Below are 26,321 nucleotides of genomic sequence, written 5' to 3'. Positions count from 1 at the left end.
GATCTTGTTAAGCTAATGTTTCAGTTGAGAAAGACTAGTCCATCTATTCTTGCTTCCTAGGGTACACTATAACTTCTTCCCCTATCACTGGGCATTTTCTGTGAGAATTATAAACAAGCCTGCAAATCTTTGGCTTTTCATGTTGTGGGAATTCAGTTATTGACTATAGTCAAGACTAAATTCGATAGGTTTTGTGAAATAAAGGAAATGGAGGAAATTGTGATTATGTGGGGGAAAAGAACATGAGGATCAGTCATGGTACAGAAGAATTTCTTAAGACCATCAGTCCACTGTAACAGAAATTGTCTGCAAATGGTGGAAATTCAGTACTGTTGCTACTCTCCATAGGAGTGGGCATCCTGCAAAGATCACACCAAGAGCATAATGGAATACTGAAGGAAGTGTAAAAAAAGCCCATGGGTAACAGCAATGGACCTGCAAAAATCTCTAAAACTTGCTAAAGTCTCTGGCCACGTGTCCACTATAAGAAAAACACTGAACAAGGGTTCACATACTTTTTCTGGTCTGGACTGTGAATGATTAAACATTGTGTTTAATAAAGACATGAAGAGTGCGATTGTATGTTATTAGTTTAGGCAGATTGTGTTTGTCTATTATTGTGACTTAGATGAAGATCAGACCACTTTTTATGAGTAATGCAGAACCAGATAATGGAAAGGGTTCACAAGCTTTTTCTTGCAATGTTAAAGTAATATTAGTCCAAAATTTATTCCTGTGTGCAAAAATTTGGTGTTGTGGCGACCCACTTCCTAGTGCACTCGAACCGGCTCACAAATAGCCAGCGCGCCAGCATAAAGGCCAGTCCCAAAAGGGCGCCAGGTCTGCTTCACCAACAAAGGGAAAAGCCCGCGCGGGGCTGTGAATACGTGCCCCCTACAGCATCCGCGCCCGGGGAGGGCGGGATCAGGGAGGCTTTAAAGCGAGGCCGCGAAGTTCGAATAAAATCTTTTTTTATATTTTTGGGAAATGTTGAAGATTAAGCACCAACTGTTCTGACAGAATACTGATGAATGAGATTTAACTGAACACCATGGATAGATAAGTCTTTGTGGATGAGAGCCATCCACAATATTCCTGTGCGTACATGAATAGAAAAGTGTTATATGAATTACTTTGCAGGAAGTTTCAGGCCAAATAATGCGAATACCTAGAGGAAATGAGTAATGGTATTATTCTTTTAACAGTTTGCTTTTCCAGGATTGGATGGTCAGAGTGTATAGTATAATTCTTTGCAAACACCTTAAAATGGAACAAAGAAAGTAGCTGTAGTTGGCTCCTGAGATGCAGTGGTGTTCACCACTGGGTACAGTAGTAGTGCAGTAAAACTCTAATAATTCTAGGGATTTTGGTGCTGATTTTCAGGATGAAAATTATTTCTAAATTTAAGGCATTACAGAGCAGAATAATTAATTTTTCCAGTAAACTAGGTGAGTTTAAAAAAAATGGAAAGTTTAAAACAAAAACTGTAAAACTGCAGAAAAAAATTTGAGGGGCTTGCCAGGACTATAGAGCCTGAATCATAGGTAGATTGCTGACTAGGCTAGGTCTTTATCTTTTGAAATGTAGAAGAATGAAAAGTGACCTTACAGAAGTGTTTAAAATTGAGAGGCATAAATAAAGTGGATGTTGTCTTTTCCCCAGGGTAGGGAATCCAAAACTAGGGTATAGGGCAGGGGTGGGCAAACTTTTTGACTTGTGGGCCACAAAGGGTTCTAAAATTTGACAGAGGGGCCAGACCAGGAGCAGATGGACGGAGTGTTTTGGTAATACACCTCATAAGAGAAAATAAAATATCATGGGATATGTAGAAAACATGTGCTTTAATTTCAATTGAAAATGAACAAATGCATTACAACAAAATATCTGTCTTTGAAGTCCCATGGTATTTAGCTATTTATTGAAATGACTTTTAAAACACTGAAAATTAAATGAGTAAAATACAGCTTTTTTAATAGTAACAGTTATTATTTTAAAGCACTGAAAATTCTGTTATCCTTCAAGATATTATCATCATCACTCTCCTCCTGACTGTCTTTATTTCAAAAACGGTAGGAGATGCAGGTCTACTTGTCCTGCTCCTTCTTATTCAATTGTCCCATGCCAAAACTCAACAACGACCAGCACAAGGACAGAACAGTGACAGCGCGCCAGTATGCGGAGCGCGTTATTTGATCTGGAGCGCATTTTTTATTTTGAGAACGTACGTGCACCTGCGCACTACTCATGTCCATCACTTAACAGAAAGGACATGTAACATGTAAGGCTTATTGAAAAAAATATTTTCAAATGCATTTTTTACATAACACAACGAAGAAACTTATTTTTAATTTCAGTGGGAACAGTGTTGTTGGTCTCCCTTTTTAGCCAGCACTTCAAAGTCTGGATTTAGTTTTGTTGTGGCGAAAACGCCAGAATTGCGGGGGGAAAAACGTTAACAAGGTTTATTAATATAATTTCATCAAGTTCTGTGGGCCGGATTAAAAAGCTTAACGGGCCGCATATGGCCCCCGGGCCGTAGTTTGCCCATGCCTGGTATAGGGTGAGAGGGGAAAGGTTTAAAAGGGACCTGAGGGGGTAACTTTCTCCAACTCATAGGAGGATGAATATATGAAATGAGCTGCCAGAGGTATTACTTAGGATAGGACCAGGAGTATCATTTCAGAAACACTTGGATAAGCACATGGAGGAACAGGGCTTCAAGGGAATTGGACCAAATGCAGGAAATTGAGACTAGCTGGAAGGGTCAAGACTGCCCTGGTATATTTGGGCCAAGGATCCTATATCCATGCTGTATTGTTCTATCTTTATAATTCTAAATGTGGGAATGGGACCCTAGTTTGTTACAAGGGAGCATGGGAACAGGCCCTGGAATGCTTGAGGTCAAACTATCATGCTTTCTGGAAGGAGGATTTTCAGTGTTTTACTGTAGTTCATTTTAACAAACCTTCCTTCACTGATTATCTGCATATGTAAGGAAAAGTTGCTCTGCACAATATAGTTTTGACATACAAATTAAGATACAGAGGACAAGGGGCATCAGAAATGGAAAGCTAAGAAACAAAATTCATTTTGGGGAGTAGTTCTGTTGAGGGTAAGTTGACTCATCTGAAATTAATTCTGGCGAGCAATGCCTTCATCTTCCTTCCATGATAGAATGTTTCAGACTACCTTTGACCTGCCAGCTATTCTGAATTTACTTCCTGCATAGTAGCATTGCAATACTGTTTGAAGTGGTAAATAGATTTAATTATTTGTGTGTAAAAGTAATCTGATTCTGATACTTGTCTGTGTGTTTCCGCTTGGTTAGCTGAGTATGGTCAATAATTTTCTTGGTCTTGAGACTGTCATGGCATTGTCTAGGTGAGAAGAGCAGCTGCCATGTATCTCGATCATTGTGCTTATGCAGGCGGGGTGGGGCACTCAGATACAGATGTTGCAATAAAAATTTGAGCTATGCATAACATGCAACAGTTGGCGTCTACTTAATGATTCTGAGTCTTTAAGGGGTGTGTGAAATTTTTACAACCATCTTGAGAAAGGGCCACCTGTTCAGACCATTTTGCGCGTGTGTGCTGGGCACTACAACTGTACGTTTGGTATGCTAGCTGAGGGCCATTCCAAAAGCATGGATTGAGTTAAAATATGACACTCATTGTAAAAGCAGTTATGATGTAACATTTACTCTTGCAACTGGGTACCTTAGGTTCTCCAATATTGCTCTTGCCATCTCTTTGAGAGACTTTATAATTGTGAGTGTGGTTCCTTCCTGTGTTAAGGTTTCTGTGAAGTTGTTATATACTTCATGGTATTTTCTAAAGTGTTATAGTTGACATAATACTAGAAGTATGGCAATCCTTCAGAAGTATTCACTGTAAGATGATGCTTTAAAAAAAGAAAATAGAAGGTCAAAGTATCTCAAAGTACCTCTGGCACATTTGATTAAAGAAAATTCCATGGCATTTCATATATATATTAAAAGTAAAGGATAACTAGGGAAGAAGTGCAGCTTGTTACAGACCAGGCAAGCAGCCTGCAAGTTGAGCCAGAGGGCAGGATGATAAAGTGAATACTTAATATCTTAAAGTGAATACTTTTCATCTCTGTTCCCAAGGGGAAAGACATTATAGTGATTTCATTTGAGACAGTGATTTTCTAGAGCCCATAGAGATTTAAAAGAAAACCATTGGGTATCTTACTGCTCTCTAAGGAGTTTGTATGTTTTCCCCGTGACTGCCTGGGTTTCATCCGAGTGCTCCAGTTTCCTCCCACAGTCCAAAGAAGCACTGGTTGGTAGGTTAATTGGTGGTTGTAAATTGCCGCATGATTAGGTTAAACCAGGGGCTGCTGTGCAGTGCAGCTCGAAGGGCTGGAAGGGCCTGTTCTGCGCCATATCTCAATAAATAAATAAATCAATCAATCAATCTTAGTGAACATAAAGGAGGACAATTGATTCAGAGGAATGAAGTAACTGCGATTTTAGATTTCAGATCACCCATCTGTTCAGCCTGTTTATATTTTTTCCCCACTCTGGGTGTGGAGGACATGCTCAGTCTGACCTGGGCATATGCCTTCCTACTCTGCATTTTGTAACCACAACATTGTTTTGTCTATGTTCTCACTAACTGTTGCTATTCACTTCCTCGTTAGGTCATTTCATTCCATGATCACCCCAGTCTTGCTTCTTCCCCACCCTCCCTGCAAGCTTCTATTTCCTGGACCTACAGAGTATTTTCTATTTTTAATCACACAGCCCTGCAGTGGTGTTAATACATGCAGGAAAGTTGTGAAAGTTCAAGTTTGTTGACACTATATATTTAGCTGAACAGGAGTTAATTATGTGTGGATAAAGAAAGAAGCCGGAAGTGTGTGGAATCCATTTATCTTTGTTACTTACTACATTTTTGTAATGGAAAATTTCAGAATGTCAGGCATGGCCACATCTAGCTTACAGTACACATGAAATTTACAACTACAAGGCAGACTAGACTTTTATATATTATTGCAAAAATTTCACCTTGTGAAAAGAAAGACACTAAATGTCTATTGACTACTTTGCTACACCCTGGTGCTCGTGAACCAGATCTGCTAATTATACTGTCATATTGCTAATTTAGTTTGGTTAGTTTATCACCACTACAAGGTCATTCATCATGGTTTCGTGATAAAGGATCAAACTTGCTTTTCTTGATTTGAAAATTTGTTATTTGGAAGCGAGACATACTGTGTTGATTATCTGGCTTAGTCTCTCAGCAGTTTTGGTTTGTTTTCAATTAACTGTTACAGATGTATTGGTCATCATAACAAGCCTGAAACTTATCAAACAATCCTAGTAACCACCCATGGAATTCCTCATGTGTACAAACAATTACATAAAGTTCTGCTTGTATGTTTGCCCTACCCTTGAGATGGGAAAAAGTGTTCTGACACTTAGTCTCGTCATAGAATCTTCAACTTTTTTCAGGAGCTGAAAGGTGCCTTTGTAATTTCTTCCCTGGGAGTGATGAGCTGAGATTTTATACATGCCTTGTAATATTGTTGAAAAGCATAAGATCCATTGCTCACCAAGTCATTGGTAGGACTTGCCCTTTAAGGATAGCAGTAATAGACTCCAGCGGTTCTGCAGGCATATATACAAATGTACGACTAATAACCACCTTGCAGTTCAGTGCACAGCAGCATTGAATCAGCTATTCAGTTAATTTTTAGAATGGTTAATGAGCATTTGGATGAATGGAAATTACACTTTCAGGACTGTCCCTATAACACTTTTATATATTTTAACTGTCCAGTTGCAATGTCTTCATAAAAGATAATACAATGAACAGAGAAAGATTCTGGAAATTTGGTATCATATTTCAGTAGTCCAAAAAGGTATATATTCTTTCAATGTTATAAGTGCTCCATCTGTTGCAACAGTGAAAAGTTAATGCAGCAATAAATCAACATTTTCTAAGCTTTGCAAAGTGTATTCAGAATTGGTTTTATTATCACTGACACGTGCTGTGAAATTTGTTGTAGTAGCAATATAGTGCAATACATAGAGATTACTATAAGTTACAGTAACAAATATATTAAAAAAGGTAGTGTAAAAAGTGAGGTAAGTGGTAATGGCCCATTCAGAAATCTGATGGCAGAGGGAAAGGAGCTGTTCTTAAAACATTGAGTGTCTACAGGTTCCTGTATCACCCCCCTGATTGTAATAGTGAGAAGAGAGCATATCATGAATGCTGAGCAGAATTAATGACAGATGAAGCATTTACTATTGAAAATGCCCTTGAAGGAGGGGAAACTAGTGCCCATGATGGAGTTGACTGAATTTGCAACCCTCTGCAACTTTTTTCAATCCTGTATATTGATGCCCCCGGAACCAAATGCTTTCCACGGTATATCTGTAGAACTTTACAGAGACTTTAAGGAGATTTAGTCTTATGATGAAACAACTGCTGACATCCTTTCTTTTTAATTGCATTAATATGTTGAAACCCAGGAACTTGAAGCTGCTCACCCTTTCCACTGCTGATCCCTTAATGAGGACAGTTATGTTTTCTCTCATCTTCCCCTTCTTGAAGTCCACTATCAATTCCTTAGTACTGACATTAAATGCAAGGTTGTTGTTCCGACTCTGCTCAACCAACTGATCTATCTTCTGTTTGCCTCCAAAAATTCTACCAAGTACTTAATTCTCATGACATGCATACCTGTTACATGTATTGCATACCTGCAATGTATTGTGTAGAAATATTCTTTAGAAAGTGGCACGTGGTCCACATGTATACAACACAGTGGCTAGATGTAGCCTAAATGCAAAGGTCTGATGACATGGTCCTACTTTAAAGCATCTGCTATATGGATATATGCCAAGATTAGAACGTAGAATTGATCCTTCACCCTGAGGTCATGTAGCTGAATATATGAGTCCAATATACATGAGAGCATAATTAGGCCATTTGAGTCATTGAATCTGCTCTGCCACTCCACGTGGCTGATTCATCCTCCCTCTCAATCCCATTCTCTTGCCTTCTCCCTGTAACCTTTGCTGCCCTGATTAATCAAGAACCTATCAACCTCCATCTTAAATATACTCAGGAGTAGCTTCCAAACTTGCAGTGCAAGAGAACCAAAAAGCTTGTTGCTATAAATCTTTTGAGCTGTGGTTTGTGATCCACAATCTTGATATTACTGGAATGTATAGTCAAAGGAGAAGCTTAATTTGAAAATGGCAGATTGTTGTATTGCAAAAAAGATGGAAGCCATTTTTATACATGGGTCATGCACAAACTTGTGCAAAAAATTTAAGAAATCTGTATATGTACATTAAAATACATTTTATCTAAAGTATAACCTTCCTGTAATGTAGGTTATGTTGTAGAAATATAGATTTCTTGATTGTATAGTTTTTATTTTGATTAAAAATGCATGTTCGTTTATACAGGTGTACAGTTTATGTGGGACTGTTGCTGTGAGTCAGTGAGCAAGGCCTTAAAAGAGCTGGGCTCAGGGTGCATATTGGCACATTGCATGGGACTTGGAAAGACATTGCAGGTAAGTGTAGAGTCTAAAATAATGAAACTTAAACTAAAGAGACCATTTGGTAGTTTGCCAGATTTTAGCTTTTTATAGTTCTTTGCTTTCACAAGAATTTGAAAACATGAGATTTATAACAATGACATTACAAATAAAATCCAGATTTACTATTAGACTACAGGTCCAAGGTATCTTGAAGTTCTTAGAATCTGGCTTTCACAAAAAAGCCTTTAAGCGTTGACAGATGAACACCATCTTGCAGCCAAATTAAGCTACTTTAATGCATAGCATTTTTGAATGTTGTAAATATACACTGAAACAGATGTGCATTCAGTCATTCTAGTGTTGATATCACTGTGTAATTGCTTGATTGATATCAGATTTGAAAATGTAAACAGAAAAGGTTGGGAAAATGCATCAGATCATGTGAGGAGAGGAACATAGTTAATGCTTTGGATCAGTCCGCTTTCTGATTGAATTAAATTAATTCTGTTCGTCTCTGTACATGCAGTCAAGACTGAACATATCCAGTATATTCTATTTTTTTGTGGTTTTACTTTATTTTGGCTTTTGTTCTTGCATTGATGTGTACAAATGTGGATGATTTCCATGCGCTTCAAATCCCACTTGACAGTAAATCTTTGGCTGAGTTTGCTGGTGTAGTTCTCAAGGAGAAGCAGTTAAGGACAACAACAAAAAAGATCTATTTTTTCCCTGAATTGCAAAATTTATAGCAATTGATTTCATATTTGTTGTGAATTTAAATATCTAACAGCTTAAAATGCTGCACACAGTTTTCAATACTAGTTTGGCAGAATATAGTAGAGATGTGGCAGGAGCAGGAAGACTCCATTAATGATTTGGCACCCTAAAAATGTAAACTCAATCAGCCAAATTTATTCAGGACAATCATCAGCTTAATACTGAAAAATGTTGCATTGAAGCAACAGGTGAAAGAGAACAGAGCATTTGATTATATAGAACCAATTGTTTATTGTGAATAAGAAAAACTTTTAATATGAAAATGGGTAGTGAGCAATAATGAAAATGCTCATTAAGAGATTAATTTCATATATAGGTTTAAAGTTCAAGAGTTCAGTTACTGTTTACATATAAACATTTTATTTTTACTGGCCTTGACTATCTTTACTGTAACCTGATCGACATTTAAATCAGTGTCAACATCCACTTCTTATACAATTATCCTAAAATATTGCACTGCTTCTTGCCAACTATTGTTACTCAGCATCAGGCGGCATTTAATTGTGAAATACTGTTTTGTTGTCATTCTAACCGTACATCAGCTCTGCAGGGCAGAATGAGACAGCATTTCCCAGCAGCAGTGCAATCATAACATAACAAACGCAACACTAAATAATAAACATAACAATAAATAATAAAACACAACAGTCACATGTCAGCTAAAAACAAGTTATAAGTGTCCACTGCAAGTTAAAAGTGTCCAAAGCAGAGTCATGAGTATGAGATTGCTTTGTAGTGTCAATCTGTTCTTTCTAACCAAAATATGTTTTTAATGCTGCACATTCATAAAATTGAATGCATGATATTGCATTAAAATAGAGCATTTTAGATCCTGCATTAAATTCAAATGTACACTGCACTAAATTGGACATTAAACTGCTGCTATTAAAACTAATTTAGGCTTTGGTTTTATTTTTTCATTTGTGGTTTTATATTGTTGTTTCAGCAAGGTATCCAGTGATTTTTTTTTTAAACTCAGAATTTATATTAAGGCAATTTTCTACATTATATCTATTTCTCTCTAGAGGAGAGCAAGTTAAGCTCAGAAAAATATATCTCCACAATTTGTCAGCACTTCCAATTAATTCATTATTATGAGTTTTATTTCAATATATCTTAATTCATCCTCTTTACTAGTTTTAGCTGTATTTCTTGTATTTTGTCTTGAGTAGCATTCAATATGAACCTTTGATTGTATATCCTGCTTTTGCACATTGAGTAAAAACATGAAAGAGAAAATGGATAAAATTGTAATGATTTAAATTGATCTTCTATAATAGTTTTTTTGTGTGTGTTGCTTACAGGTCGTGACCTTTTTGCATACTGTGCTGTTAGCTGAGAAACTTGAATTCAGAACTGCTTTAATCGTTTGCCCACTTAATACTGTGTTGAATTGGATCAATGAATTTTCAAAATGGCAGGAAGGACTGGATGATGATGAATGCTTGGAGGTATTTTATGTTTTTAACTTTTGAGTTTCATTTCTTTAATGTTTTATAGACTTTATTGCAGGGGATTAAAATGTAGTTTTTCTTTTTTGTATTAACTTGATCATCTTTCTAATGATCAACTAACAGAAGTTTGAATGCAAATTAGATCACATTTTGAAACTGCTAGAATGATAAAACTTTGATCTAAAAATTGAAATTCTTTTTAAAATATTGCAGAGGGCTTCTGATGTAAATTACCAATATGAATAGTTTGAATTTCTGGGGAAATTCTCAATGAAATGTTGTCTGCATTAGTTTCTGGTTTTCAATTCTCTTTCCAACATCACCAGATGAATCACACCTGTTTGTTTAATCTGCCACTCCCAGCTGGTCTGCATAGGTTTCAGCTTTCATGCAAGTAGACATCTTAGTTTGGTCAGTTTTTACATTTGGAAAAATAAGTGTTCAGTAACTATTTTACCCTATGAAATTGTGTTGGTTGTGTAGTGGATGACTGGTATAGTTGGATATAATCACAAACAAGAGAAAATCTGCAGATGCTGGAAATCCAAGCAACACACACAAAATGCTGGAGGAACTCTGCAGGCCAGGCAGCATCTATGGAAAAAAAAGTACAGTTAGCATTTCAGGCTCTGACCCTTCAGCAGGACTGGAGAAAAAAAGCTGAGGAGTAGATTTAAAGGTGGGGAAGAGCAGAGGGAAACACTAGGTGAAGCCTGAAGGTGGGGGGGGGGGGGGGAGAAGTAAAGAGCTGGAAAGTTGGTTGGTTGGACAGGAGACCATGAAGAAAGAAAAGGGGTTAGGAGACAATGGGTGGACAAGGAGATAAGGTGGGGGGGGGGGGGGGGGGGGAGAGGCAAAATTTGGATATTATGTTATTTTTAAACTGTTCATTTAAATTAATGAATGGACGTCTTCTGCATAGAATATACAGGATAGAAACAGGCCTTCTGACCTGAATGGTTTATATTGTGCTTGTCCTTCATGTTAGTTCGTTCTCATTACATCCACTGTATGATCAGGCATTCCCCATCTTTATCTGTTTTCAATAAATTACTTTTTATATTGTTTATTTCCTCTTCCTCTTCTAGCAAATCCATGTTTTAACTACTGAGGGAAGAATTTTTATTTAATGTCACTATTAGTTTTATAAAAAATGTGTATTTATGGATTCTCCTAATAGTGAAAGCATTCTCTCTAACAAAATGAATGTTTTACAGTTTGCTTAAAATAGTGTTATTGACTTGGAAATAATATATTATTTTGAAAAGCATTGACTTACCTTTTTGATTGCCCTTGGATGACATATTTTGATACAATGTAAAGCTTTGGAGATTTATTATCATTGTTTTTGTTCAAGTAAATTTTTAACTCAAATCAATTTTTTTAATCATTATAATTCAAAAAGCTTTAACATCTGGATATTTCAGAGGATGAGGAATGTAACAAGGACATGTTGATAATAGGCTGTTTGTTAGATAACCCTCATTTTTATTAAATAAATAAATAAATATCTAATTATGTTTTAGATTACATTAGGTAATACAGATCAAATCACCATTATGTATGTAATCAGTACTTACTATGAACCATTGCTTACTTGATCCATTGGTTTTACCACAGTGCTTACAAAAATTATTGTAATCTTATGTTTTGTTTGGTACTACAATCACAAATTAGAGTTTTAAAAGATTTAGTGGGGGGACCTTGTACATATTTGGGGCTCCCTGAAGGCAACAGCACAAAGAGATAAGATGGTTAAGAAGGTTCATGAGAGCAGAGAATTAGACATTATTAGTGAGCTAGAGCTGGTGGTATACAACTCTATCCACCACATTGTATTAAAGATATGATTACATTGGCCGTGGTGCAGTGGAGATTCATCAGGATATTGTTTAAAATTATGCATTTCAGCCAGGATGGTGGACTGAATAAGCTGGATTTGTTTACTTTTGAGCACAGAAAGCTGAGAGGTGAACTGATTGAGGTGTTCAGAATTATCATGGGTACGGATAGGATACATAATAAGCTACTTTACCCCTTACCAAAAGAGTTTATGTTATGGTGTGGTGGAGTTTTTTCATTACAATTCTGAACACACTGCCTGCAGCACATGGCAGAGTCAAATGTTCTCACAGCATTTAGGAAGTGTTCAGATGTTCACTTGAACTGCTTCGGCATGCAAGTCATGAGTGCTGGGAAATAGGATTAGTGTAGATAATGGTTGATGGCTCACATGAATGTGGAGGGCTTGTTCATGTGTGTATGACACTCCATGGAATCTGTGTTTCCCGTGCATTTCCCTAGTAATAAATAAGTGTGTATTTAAAACTTTCAATGGGTAAGATTACTCCGTTAGGAACATGTGATCTGACTAAAGAATGTGCAAACTTGAATATTACTACATAGCAAATGCCATGAACTATTGGTTTATTGTGGTAAATCATTAGGTCTGCTGTTCAACAGAAAAGATGTAGTTCCTGCTGTCTTGTATGATAGGAAAAGTAATTTCAAGTACGAGTTTAATTGTCATTCGACCATACACATGTATACAGCTAAACAAAACAGTGTTCTTTTGGGGCCAAGATATAAATCACAGTACATATTCACAAACAGCACATCTAGTCACAAGGAATAATATTAGCAGTCTTTTGAAAACCTGATTCAACACAATTATCAAGGTAATTTGCCATTCTGTACTGTTGCTGCACAATCAAAAATCTGTGTTTGTATTATATCCTTTTGATTTTATTTAAAGCTGTCTTTTTTAATATGTATTTATTACAAAATGCTTGAGTATTTATTCATCCTTGAATGTTTTAAATCTTGAAACTTCAGGATTTTGATGGATTCAGCAATATACAGTAGTTTTATCTTCTGTCTTTAAGGTTAATGAATTAGCGACAGTTAAGCGTCCTCAGGAGAGAGCCTACCTTCTTGAAAGATGGGTGGAGGATGGAGGTATAATGATTCTAGGTTATGAAATGTATCGAAATCTTGCACAAGGCAGAAATGTAAAAAGCAGGAAGATGAAAGAAATGTTCCAGAAGACTTTAGTAAACCCTGGTGAGTTTTAGTTTGGTTTATTGCTCTTCACACAAGTTTTGATAACCTTGTAATGTTTTGGGTATGTTATCCATTTAGCACAGCAACATAAGATGTGGATTAAACTATTTAATGCTGGAGCCTGGTCCGCTCTTCATTTAGATCGTGGTTGGCTTAACTACATATACTTTTTCACAATATTCCTGAATATTATTGGTTAACAATCTCCCAGTCTCATATTTATAATAAGTAATTAACTTTTTATCAGCTCCTATTTGTTGAAGTAAATACTATGTGTCTTATCTAGTTGCAGTTTTTAGCTTACTGTCATTAAGTCATCTATGTCCTTAAGATGTAATGCCCAAGAATGTGCTCCGTGCTGAAGGTATGGCGTAACTGTGTAACTGCAGAATAAATCATAAATGGTTTTTCGGTCAGTAGATATAATAATCTTTTATTAATATTTATTGTCTGTGTCTGTACTTGAAATTCTAATGATCTGTGTACATAGCTACCCCAAAGACTTTACAACTGCATTTGCTTGTTATGCTGTCTAGAAAAGGTACCCTTCTATCCTCTAAGCTTGGTCATTCACTACGAAGATGTTTAGACACAAAAAAGGTGATTGTGAGGAAATATAGACTTGAAACAGTTTCCATCAACTGAAGTTACTGAATGGTGAGGCAGTTTTAAAGGACCATGTGGTGTCCTATTACTGTTATGATCCAGGAGACTGTTAATGAAAGTCAGCACAAGTTAAAAAGCTAAAATGGTTTATTTTATCAACTTAAAATGGTAAGTCCAGTAAACAGTTAATTTTAAATTGTCAATACAATTGTAGGAGTTTAATATATTTAAAAAAAACGCTTATTGAGACCCACGCTAGATCAGTTTTGGATTAGTCCTTTTGTTATGTTGATTGTTTTTAAATACCTTTGCATTATTTAATGTTTGTATAAGTTGAGAGAAGAATCCCTATCAATCCAATCAAAAGCTAAGTCTACTGATTCAAGCTATTATTAATAACCATCTAGACTTGGTTTTAGTCCAGATGTAATATTGAAATTGGTCTTAGCAAGCATTCTACAAATGTATTTTATCAATTTGGGGATAATCCTTTTAGCTGCTAATTTGGGAAAATTTAAATGTGATACCCAGTCACGTCATTGATTTTCTTGTAGCTAGAACTGACCTGCCCCACTCTGTTTAAAAATATGTAACTTGTCACTTTTATCTGCAAATGTAATTTTGTTTTCCAAATTATTTAAATTTTAAACTTCCAGCTAGATCAGATGTACTTTTTATATACCCAAGTTTTGGTACTTGGATAGACTATAAGACCATAAGATATAGGAACAGAATTAGGGCATTTGGTCCGTCTAGTCTGCTCCACCATTTCATCATTTTTCCTCTCAGTCCCAATCTCTTGCCTTCTTCTCATATCAATTCATTCCCTGACCAATCAAGAATCTATCAATCTCTGCCTTAAATATAATATTGACTTGGCCTCCACAGATTCACCACTCTCTTGCTAAAGAAATTCCTCATCTCTATTCTAAAAGGACACCCCTCTATTCTGAGGCTGTGTCCTCTGGTCTTAGACTCTCCCACCATAGGAAACATCCTCTCCACATCCACTCTATCAAAGCCTTTCACCATTCAATGGGTTTCAGTGAGGTTACCCCTCATTCTTCTGAATTGCAGTGAATACTGGTCCAGAGCCATCAAGTGCTCTTCATATGACAACCTGCTCAAACCTGCGATCATTTTCATGAACCTATTTGTACTCTCTCAAGTTTCAGTTCATCCTTTCTAAGAGGCGCAAAACTGCTCCGAATACTCCATGTGAAGCCTCATCAGTGCTTTATGAAGTCTCAACATTACATCCTTGCTTTTATATTCTAGTCCTCTTGAAATGAATGCTAATACTGCATTTGCCTTCCTCACCACAAACTCAACCTATGAATTAATCTTTAGAGAATCCTGCACGAGGACTCCCAGGTCCCTTTGTACCTCAGATTTTTGTATTTTCTCTCCATTTAGAAAATAGTTAACCCTTTCATTTCTTCTACCAAAGTGCATGATCATACACTTCCCGACACCAATTTCATCTGCCATTTCTTTGCCCATTCTCCAAATCTAAGTCCTTCTATATCCTCTCTACTTCCTGAAAACTACCTGCCCCTCCACCTACAAACCTGGCAACAAAGCCATAAATTCCATCCTGCAAATCATTGACATGTAATGTAAAAAGAATCTCTCCCAACACAGACCCCTGTGGAACACCACTAGTCACCAGTAGCCAGCCAGAAAAGGCTCCCTTTATTCCCACTCTTTGCTTCTTGCCAATTAGCCACTGCTTTATCCATGCCAGAATCTTTCCTGTAATACCATTGGCTCTTAGCTTGTTAAGCTGCCTCTTGTATAGCACCTTGTCAAAGGCCTTCTGAAAATGCAAGTACACAACATCAATTGATTCTTCATTGTCTATCCTGCTTGTTATTTCTTCAGAGAATTCCAACAGATATGTCTGGCAAGATTTTCCCTTGAGGAAACCATGCTGACCATGGCTTATTTTATCATGTGTCTCCAAGTACTCTGAGAACTCATCCTTAATAATCAACTCCAACATCTTCCCAACCATTGAGGTCAGACTATCTGGCCTGTAGTTTCCTTTCTTCTGCTTCTCTCCCTTTTTGAAGAGTGGGGTGACATTTGCAATTTTCCAGTCTTCCAGAAACATTCTAGAATCTAGTGATTCTTGAAAGATCGTTACTAATACCTCAGTGATCTCTTCAGCCACCTCTTTCAGAACTCTGGGGTGTATATCATCTGGTCCACATGACTTTATCTACCTTTGGACCTTTCAATTTCCCAAGAACCTTCTCTCTAGTTATGGTAACTTCACACACTTCAGAACCCTTGACCCCTGGGACTTCCAGTGGTCCAATAACCACTCTTGCCTCTTTACACTTTATGTATCTGAAGCAACTTTTGGTATCCTCTTTAATGTTATTGGCAAGCTTACTTTCATATTCCATCTTTTCCTTCTCAATTACATTTTTAGTTGGTTTTTAAAAGCTTCCCACTAATTTTTGCTCTGTACCTTCTCTTTGGCTTTTATGTTGGTTTTGATTTCTCTTGTTTGCGGACAGTTAGCATCAGAACTCAAATCCAAGGAAACTTTTTGATGGTGTCCAGTCTGAAGCAACTTAAAGTGCAGTTTAATGGTTGTTCTACATTCGGAGCACCCTCAAATCAAGTCCTGATCCAGATAAGCTAAATAGTTCCCATATTTGTTCCAACATGTAGTACATTCAGCCAGAGGCTCATTCCACCAAGATGCAACACGGAGCGTCGTAGGAAGTCATTCCTGCCTGTGGCCATCAAACTTTACAACTCCTCCCTCGGAGTGTCAGACACCCTGAGCCAATAGGCTGGTCCTGGACTTATTTTCACGGGATAATTTACTTATTATTATTTATGGTTTTATATTGCTATATTTCTACATTATTCTTGGTTGGTGAGACTGTAATGAAACCCAATTTCCCTCGGGATCAATATAGTATGTCTGTCTGTAGCCTGTTGGCCCAGAGCACAGTGGATCTGTTGCATTCTTGATGTTCTTTCAGACAAGGTTTTAAGCTGAGGTCCTACTTGGTGAGATCTTGGAGCATTGTTTTTAAAGAACAGAGGAAGTAACCATAGTATACCTATGTTTGTCCTTCTGTCAGTATACTACAGCAGATTATCTTGTTATTATTAAAGCATCTTGTGTGCAAGATGGTTGCTGTTGCTCCTCCTCCATTCCAATAGTGATTATCCTTCAGAAAGTACTTCGTTGATCATAAAGTGCTTTGAAATGGTAGGAATAAAATGCTTCTGAATGAAAGATATGTAAATGTCAGTATGTCTTTCACAAGTTTTGATTAAAAGGTGCAAGGAAGTTATTACATGCATTTTGATGTAATTAAATTTTCAACATACCATCTCGAAAATTGCAGATACTGCAATTTCATTTAGTCTAGGAATTCCCAACCTGGGGTCTACAGAGCACTTGCTTAATGGTTTTGGACCATGGCATAAAAACGATTGGGAACCCCTGATTTAGTCCATATTTGATGAAACATTTTTGCAAAGATATGATCATAGTTTCTGTTCACATAAATCAGAGTCTTCCTTTCAATTGTACAAGTTGTATATATCTGCTCATCATACTTATTAAGTTATAAATTTACCATTGGGTAATAAAAGCATGTTGTCATCTAGTCCCACGTTGAAATAATAGTTTATTTGCAATTTGGTATTAGTTAGAGCTATGTATTTAATTTATTTTTCTAAAATTGCAAATGTTACGGCACTCTTTAAGAAAGGAAGGAGGCAGAGAAAGAAAATTATAGGCCAGTTATTCTGACTTCTGTGGTTGGTACAATGTTGGCCAAAGTAAATTGGAAGGAGCTGCTGGCAGGGATGTCAGTAGAGCAGCAATGGCATGTGTTTCTGGGGGAAATGGGGAAGGTGCAGGACATGTGTATGCCAAAAATGAAGAAATACTCAAATGGCAAAATCATACAACCATGGCTGACAAGGGAAGTCAAAGCTAATGGAAAGACAAAAGAGAGGGCATACAACAAAGTAAAAAATTAGTGGGAAGATAGAGGATTGGGAAGTTTTTTAAATCCTACAGGGAGCAACTAAAAGAGTCATGAGAAGGGAAAAGCTGAAATATGAAAGCAAGCTGACAAATAATATCAAAGTGGATAGTAAAGGCTTTTTCAAGTATGCAAAAAAAAGAGATGAAAATGGATTTAGGAATGCTAGAAAATCAGACAGTAGAAATGATAACGGGGGACAAGGAGATGGCAGGTGAACTAAATGAGTATTTTGCATCAGTCTTCACTGTTAAAGATACCAGCGGTGTGCCAGATGTTGTAGTGGATGCAGTTACTATTACAAGGGAGAAGATAACTTCACCCTAGGATGAACTGCACCCTAGGGTTCTGAAAGAGATTTAGTGGTAGAGATTGTGGAGGCAGTAGTAATGATCTTTCAAAAATCACTGGACTTTGACATGGTGCCAGAGGACTGGAAAATTGCAAATGTCACTCCACTGTTTTAAGAAAGGAGGAAGGTAGCAGAAAGGAAATTATAGACCAGTTAGCCTGACCTCAGTGGTTGGGAAGATATTGGAGTCAATAGTTAAGGATGAAGAGATGGAGTACTTGGTGACACATGATAAGATAGGACAAAGTCAGCATGCTTTCCTTTAGGGAAAATCCACCTGACAAACCTACTGGAATTCTTTGAGGAGATTACAAGTAGGATAGATAAAGGGGATGCAGTGGATGTTGTGTATCTGGACTTTCAGAAGGCCTTTGACAAGGTGCCATGCTTCTGGTTGCTGAACAAGTTAAGAGCCCATGGTATTACAGGAGAGTAACTAACGTGGTCAGAGCATTGGCTGATTGGAAGAAGGCAGCGAGTGGGAATAAAAGGATCCTTGTCTGGTCGGCTGCCAGTGACTAGTGGGTGGTCGGCAGGGGTCGGTGTTGGGACCACTTCTTTTTATGCTATATATAAATGATTTAGATGTTGGAATAGTTGGCTTTGTTGTCAAGTTTGCAGATGATAAGATTGGTGGAGGGGCAGGTAGTGTTGAGGAAACAGGTAGGATGCAGGACTTAGACAGATTAGGAGAATAGGCAAGAAGTGGCAAATTAAATACAATGTTGAAAAATGCATGGTCATGCACTTTGGTGGTAGAAATAAATGTGTGGACAATTTTCTAAGTGGGGAGAAAATCCAAAAATCTGAGATGCAAAGGGACTTGGGAGTCCTTGTGTAGAACACCCCGAAGGTTGACTTGCAGGTTGAGTCGGTGGTGAGGAAGGCAACTGTAATGTTAGCATTAGTTTCAAGAGGTCTAGAATACAAGAGCAGGGGTGTGATGCTAAGGGTTTTATAAAGCACTGGTGAGGCCTCACCTTGAGTATTGGGAACAGTTTTGGGCTTCTCATCTAAGAAAGCATGTGCTGGCATTGACAGGATCCAGAGGAGATTCACAAGGATGATTCCAGGAATGAGTGGGTTATCACAGGAGGAAAGTTTGATGGCTGTGGGTCTGTACTTGCTGGAATTTAGAAGGATGAGGGGGGATCTCATTGAAACCTTTTGAATATTGAAAGGCCTGGACAGTGTAGTTGTGGAAAGGATGTTTCCCATGGTGTCTAGGACGAGAGGGCACAGCCTCAGGATGGAGGGGCATCTATTCCAAACCGAGATGTGGAGAATTGTCTTTAGCCAAAGGGTGGTGAATTTGTGGAATTGGCTGCCACATGCAGCTGTGGAGGCCAGATTTTTGGGTATATTTGAGGTAGAGGTTGGTAGATTCTTGATAGGACATAGCATCAAAGGTTATAGAGAGAAGGCTGGAGAAATGGGGTTGAGGAGGAGGGAAAAAAAAGGATCAACCATGATTGAATGGCAGAGCAGACTCGATGGGCCAAATGGCGTAATTCTGCTCTTGTGTCTTGTGGTCTTATTATTAATGATCAGATTTTGAGGTACTTGGAGGCATATTATAAAATAAACCAACGTCAGCATGGTTTTCTCAAAGGGAAATCTTGCTTGATATATCTGTTAGAATTCTTTGAGGGAATAACAGCAGAATAGGCTAAGGAGTGTCAATGGGTGTTGTTTATTGGGATTTTTAAAAAGCCTTTGACAAGGTGCTGTACCTGAGCCTGCTGAACAAGAGCCCATGGTATTATGGGAAAGGTACTAGACTTATAGAAGATTGGCTGCCTGACTCACAGGGGACAAAGAGTGGGAATAAAGGGCCCTTTTCTGGTTGGCTACCAGTAACTAGTGGTTTTCCAGAGGCATTGGTGTAAGGGCCTTTTCTTTTTACATTGTATGTCAATGGTTTGGATGAAGGAATTGATGGCTTTATGGCCAGGTTTGTGGAGGGTATGAAGATAAGGGGAAGGGCAGATAGCGTTGAGGAAGCAGGGAGTCTGCAGAAGGATTTAGACAGATTGGAGGAATGGGCAAAGAAGTGACAGATGGAATGTAGTATAGGGAAGTGTATGGTTATGTACTTCAGCAGGGAGAATAAAGGCATGAATTATTTAGTAGATGGAGAGAAAATTCAGAAATCAGAGGTGCAAAGGGACCTGGGAGTCCTCATGCAGGATTCCCTAAAGATTAACTTGCAGGTTGAGTAGGTGGTAAGGAAGGCAAATGCAATGTTAGCATTCATTTTGAGAGGACTAGACTGCAAAGGCAAGGATGTAATGCTGAGGCTTTATAAGGTATTGATCAGACTACAATTGAGGTATTGTGAGCAGTTTTGGGCTCTTTATCTAAGGAAGGATGTACTGACATTGGAGAGAGTCCAGAGTAGGTTCTCAAGAATAAATGAAGAGGTTAATAGTGAGGAGTGTTTGATGGCTCTGGGCCTATGCTCGCTGGAATTTAGAAGAATGGGGGAGAGGATCTTATTGAAACCTATTTAATATTGAAAGGTAGAGTGGATGTGGACATGATGTTTTCTATAGTAGGGGAGTCTAGGACCAGAGGATACAGCCTTCGAATTGAGAGACATCCATTTAGAACAGAGATGAAGAAAATTTTCTTTAGCCAGAGGATGGTGAATCTGTGGAATTCTTCACCACAAACTGCTGTTCAGGCCAAGTCATTGGGAAATTTCAGGCAGAGGTTGATAGGTTGTTGATTAATCAGAGTGTCAAAAGGGAGAAGGCAGGAGAACGGGGTTGAGAAGGATAATAAATCCGCCATGCTGGAAGAGCGAAGCAGACTTGGGGGGGGGGGGGCCAAATGGCCTAATTCTACTCTAGGTCGTATGATCTACTAATCATTCATTCTACACTCATGCTATGATATTTTGTTTCTGAATGTTTTCATTTCTAAAATTTTGTATTTATAATTGTTTTATGCAGTTAGTTTTTTGGTCTTCAATGCAGGAGAGTAGATTAAGAATTTGTAATACATATCTCCTTATTTTCTAAGTTTTGTGAAGCAGAATCCCTTAGCTGCACATCAGTGATCCAATTGTTCTGACTTCATTAACAGTTAGTTCTTGGAAAATGAAAAAATTGACTAAACAAACTATTTGCAGCACCAGAGAAAATACCATGATAAATACTTCAAAAAATATTGAAAATGTGTTCCAACTTTGCCGGTGGCTAGCAGGGAAGGGTGTTAACATCAATTTATAATTGTAAATGGTTGCCAGATTGTAGTAACTTTGGTAATGACCTTCATCTCCAAAAAGTTGAAAAGTCAGCTGATTCCTATCTCGCAGTTTTGCCTTTTTTTAAAAAAAAAAGCCTACTTATTTCCCCCAAAAGAACTTTTTGAACTCTTAAAGGTAATTGGTCTTTTTAAACTTGATTGCTGTGATTGCTTTTCTCTGTGCACTGACCATGTTGTATTTTCGATAAAGGACTTTCTTGATTGAACAATAGATTTTAATTTTATTTTGCTTTCCCTCCCCATCCTTGTTATTCATCAAAATATGTTTGTGTATATTTCTATTCTTCTCTCATTAATTTATGCTACAGAAATAGTTATGTTTAGAATATTTGAGTTGCCCTGTGGATTGTTATACATGAAATTTATCAAGAGAATGCAAAATGTTGTACTCCCTGCCCACCCCAGACCATAGGAACATTATTTGAGGGCAGCTAATGCTTTGTTATTTAATAAAGGCAGCTGAGATAACTGCATATTGGTAAAGCCTTCCACCAGTTGAGGCCCTCCATTGGTCGTGTTTGATTATGTTATGACCCAGCTGTCTATGTGATATGCAAGCCAGGGCAATACAATGGAGAGCTAGATGTTGCCCATGTAGTAGGCTCCCTCTTTCCTGATGAATCCAAAGGAACGACAGACATCAACACAGTTTAGCACCAGCAGAGCCCAAGAGTTGCCAGTCATTGTTGAACTCAATATAGGACTACCTTAGGAATTCCAGTTCTGGATATTCCTCAGGGTGTTTACTCCCTAAGCCTTCCACATGAGTGGGTATGGCCACAAGGCAGTGGAGGTTTGTGGTCAGAGTTTTCCTTCCAGATGATTTGCCAACTACGGCTGATGAGCCCCATCTGCCCAAAGTGACTGGTTTTAAGGGGCCAGTAACCCGCATTTGCCCCTGCCACACATGAAGGCCAGGACTTGACTTGATTGTCAGAGGCAATTATGAGATGCATGCCAGTGGGAGCATTTAATAGGTAGAGTGAGCTTATCCTCACTACCTCTCCTAGCTTAAGGAACTACATCTGTGATGGGGAAATAATTAGAGAAACTACCAAGGAATAAGCAGTGGCTGATTGAGGATGGTCAGCATGTCTTTGTACAGGCAGGGATTCCTACCTCATTTAATAAGCTTAATAAGGCATTTAATAAGTTTTCATCTAGTAGCTAGTCCAGAAGGTTAAAGTACATGGGAGAAAGTTGAGCTGACTAATTGGATCCAGAATTAATTTGAAAGACGGGGTCGTAGTGAAGGATACTCTTCTGATCAGAAGATTGACCAGTGGTGTTCTGCTAGGTTTGGTACTTGGACTGTTATAGCTTGTGATGTGTATTAATAACAATGGTTGTGAGTGTAGGAGATGTGATGAGTAAGTTTGCAAATGACACCAAAGTTGTTGGTGGTGTGGATAATGAGGAATGATGTCCATGGCTACATCAGGATAAAGGAGAGATGATGGACAGAGGGAAGCAGATGGGGGAGAATGATGAACATGCCTAATGAAGAAGGGACAGATGGAAAGGCAAGCAGAGAGAAACCCTGAGTGAACTGATGGGAATGGGAAAGGAACATGGAGAGTGGGTTACATTAAAATTGGAAAATTCTGTGTTCATACCATTGGGTTGCATGCTATCAAAGAGGAATATGAAGGTTCTAGTTTGCACTTGGCCTCACCACAGCAGTGTAAGAGGCTGAGGAAACATACTGTAGATCAGAGTGGGAATAGAACATAGAATAGTACAGCACATTACAGGCCCTTTGGCCCACAATGTTGTGCCGACCCTCAAACCCTGCCTCCCATATAACCCCCCACCTTAAATTCCTCCATATACTTGTCTAGTAGTCTCTTAAAGTTCACTAGTGTATCTGCCTCCACCACTGACTCAGGCAGTGCATTCCATGCCCCAACCACTCTGAGTGAAAAACCTTCCTCTAATATCCCCCTTGAACTTCCCTCCCCTTACCTTAAAGCCATGTCCTCTTGTACTGAGCAGTGATGCCCTGGGGAAGAGGCGCTGGCTGTCCACTCTGTCTATTCCTCTTAATATCTTGTACACCTCTATCACGTCTCCTCTCATCCTCCTTCTCTCCAAAGAGTAAAGCCCTAGCTCCCTTAATCTCTGATCATAATGCATACTCTCTAAACCAGGCAGCATCCTGGTAAATCTCCTCTGTACCCTTTCCAATGCTTCCACATCCTTCCTGTAGTGAGGCGAACAGAACTGGACACAGTACTCCCAAGTGTGGCCTAATCGGTGTTTTATAGAGCTGCATCATTACATCGCATCTCTTAAACTCTATCCCTCGACTTATGAAAGCTTTCTTCACTACCCTATCTACCTGTGAGGCAACTTTCAGGGACCTGTGGACATGTACCCCCAGATCCCACTGCTCCTCCACACTACCAAGTATCCTGCCATTTACTTTGTACTCTGCCTTGGAGTTTGTCCTTCCAAAGTGTACCACCTCACACTTCTCCGGGTTGAACTCCATCTGCCACTTCTCAGCCCACTCCTGCATCCTATCAATGTGTCTCTGCAATCTTCGACAATCCTCTACACTATCTACAACACCACCAACCTTTGTGTTGTCTGCAAACTTGCCAACCCACCCTTCTATCCCCACATCCAGGTCGTTAATAAAAATCACAAAAAGTAGAGGTCCCAGAATAGATCCTTGTGGGACACCACTAGTCACAACCCTCCAATCTGAATGTATTCCCTCCACCACAACCCTCTGCCTTCTGCAGGCAAGCCAATTCTGAATCCACCTGGCCAAACTTCCCTGGATCCCATGCCTTCTCACTTTCTGAATAAGCCTACTGTGCGGAACCTTGTCAAATGCATTACTAAAATCCATGTAGATAACATCTACTGCACTACCCTCATCTATATGCCTGGTCACCTCCTCAAAGAACTCTATCAGGCTTGTTAGACACGATCTGCCCTTCACAAAGCCATGCTGACTGTCCCTGATCAGACCATGATTCTCTAAATGCCCATACATCCTTTCTCTAAGAATCTTTTCCAACAGCTTTCCCACCACAGACGTAAGGCTCACTGGTCTATAATTACCCGGACTTTCCTTACTACCTTTTTTTGAACAAGGGGTCAACATTTGCCTCCCTCCAATCATCCGGTACCTTTCTCGTGGACAACGAGGACATAAAGATCCTAGCCAGAGGCTCAACAATCTCTTCCCTTGCCTCGTGGAGCAGCCTGGGGAATATTCTGTCAGGCCCCAGGGACTTATCCGTCCTAATGTATTTTAACAACTCCAACACCTCCTCTCCCTTAATTACAACATACTCAAGAACATCAACCTCACTCATATTGTCCTCACCGTCATCAAGTTCCCTCTCAGTGGTGAATACCGAAGAGAAGTATTCGTTGAGGACCTCGCTCACTTCCACAGCCTCCAGGCACATTTTCCCACTTTTATCTCTATAATCGGTCCTACCTTCACTCCTGTCATCCTTTTATTCTTCACATAATTGAAGAATGCCTTGGAGTTTTCCTTTACCCTACTCGCCAAGGCCTTCTCATGCCCCCTTCTTGCTCTTCTCAGCCCTTTCTTAAGCTCCTTCCTTGCTACCCTATATTCCTCAATAGACCCATCTGATCCTTGCTTCCTAAACCTCATGTATGCTGTCTTCTTCCACCTTACTTGTCACCCATGGTTCCTTCACCCTACCATTTTTTATCTTCCTCACCGGGACAAATTTATCCCTAACATCCTGCAAGAGATCCTTAAACAACAACCACATGTCTATAGTACATTTCCCTGCAAAAACATCATCCCAATTCACACCCGCAAGTTCTAGCCTTATAGCCTCATAATTTGCCCTTCCCCAATTAAAAATTTTCCTGTCCTTTCTGATTCTGTCCTTTTCCATGATAATACTAAAGGCCAGGGAGCAGTGGTCATTGTCCCTAGATGCTCACCCACTGAGAGATCTGTGACCTGACCCAGTTCGTTACCTAATACTAGATCTAGTATGGCATTCCCCTAGTCGGCCTGTCAACATTACTGTGACAGGAATCCGTCCTGGACACACTTAAACTCTGCCCCATCCAAACCCTTGGAACTACTCAGGTGCCAATCAATATTAGGGAAGTTAAAATCACCCATCACAACAACCCTGTTATTTTTGCACCTTTCCGAAATCTGCTTCCTAATCTGCTCTTCGGTATCTCTGCTGCTACCAGGGGGCCCATAGAATACCCCAATAGTGTAATTGTTCCCTTCCTGTTCCTGGCTTCCACCCATCCTAATTCAAAAGAGGATCCAGCTACATTACCCACCCTTTCTGTAGCTGTAATGGTATCCATGACCAGTAATGCCACCCCTCCTCCTCTTCCCTCCCCCATCCTTTTTAAAGCACTGAAATCCAGGAATATTGAGAATCCATTCCTGCTCTGGTGCCAGCCAAGTCTCTGTAATAGCCACTACATCATAATTCCATGTATGTATCCAAGCTGTCAGTTCATCACCTTTGTTCCTGATGCTTCTTGCATTGAAATACACACACTTTAGCCCTTCTACCTTTCTACCTTCACACCCTTTATTCTGCTTCTCTTTCCTCAAAGCCTCTCTATATGTTAGATCTGGCTTTACTCCATGCACTTCTTTCACTGCTGTATCACTCCGGGTCCCATCCCCCTTGCATATTAGTTTAAACCCACCCGAACCCTGATAACAAACCTACCTGCAAGGATATAGATAGATAGATAGATAGATAGATACTTTATTCATCCCCATGGGGAAATTCAACATTTTTTTCCAATGTCCCATACACTTGTTGTAGCAAAAACTCATTACATACAATACTTAACTCAGTAATAATATGATATGCATCTAAATCACTAACTCAAAAAGCATTTATAATAGCTTTAAAAAAAAAAAAAGTTCTTAAGTCCTGGCAGTTGAATTGTAAAGCCTAATGGCATTGGGGAGTATTGACCTCTTCATCCTGTCTGAGGAGCATTGCATCGACAGTAACCTGTCGCTCCCCCTCAAGTTCAGGTGCAACCCATCCAATCTGTACAGGTCCCACCTTCCCCAGAAGAGATCCCAATGATCCAAAAATCTAAAATCCTGCCCCCTGCACCAACTCCTCAGCCATGCGTTCAACTGCCATCTTCTCCAATTTTTACCATCACTATCACATAGCACTGGCAGCAATCCTGAGAACGCCACCCTTGAGGTCCTGTTCTTCAGCCTTCTGCCTAGTTCCCGAA

General features: G+C 38.9%; 1 protein-coding gene across 7 annotated transcripts in view; it reads left to right on the top strand.

Annotated features, from left to right (window-relative positions):
- Positions 1–26,321, top strand: part of atrx (ATRX chromatin remodeler) — a 196,316-nt gene that overhangs the window by 91,479 nt on the left and 78,516 nt on the right. For all 7 annotated transcript variants that reach the window (XM_073057943.1, XM_073057939.1, XM_073057942.1 and 4 more), the window contains 3 exons: positions 7,454–7,563; positions 9,612–9,758; positions 12,647–12,824. In XM_073057943.1, coding sequence (XP_072914044.1) covers positions 7,454–7,563; positions 9,612–9,758; positions 12,647–12,824 — 435 coding nt within the window. The remainder of the gene's footprint in view (positions 1–7,453; positions 7,564–9,611; positions 9,759–12,646; positions 12,825–26,321) is intronic.

This window comes from Hemitrygon akajei, chromosome 10 (assembly GCF_048418815.1).
Source record: "Hemitrygon akajei chromosome 10, sHemAka1.3, whole genome shotgun sequence".
NCBI lineage: Eukaryota > Metazoa > Chordata > Chondrichthyes > Myliobatiformes > Dasyatidae > Hemitrygon > Hemitrygon akajei.
This window is presented reverse-complemented; position numbering and strand designations above follow the sequence as displayed.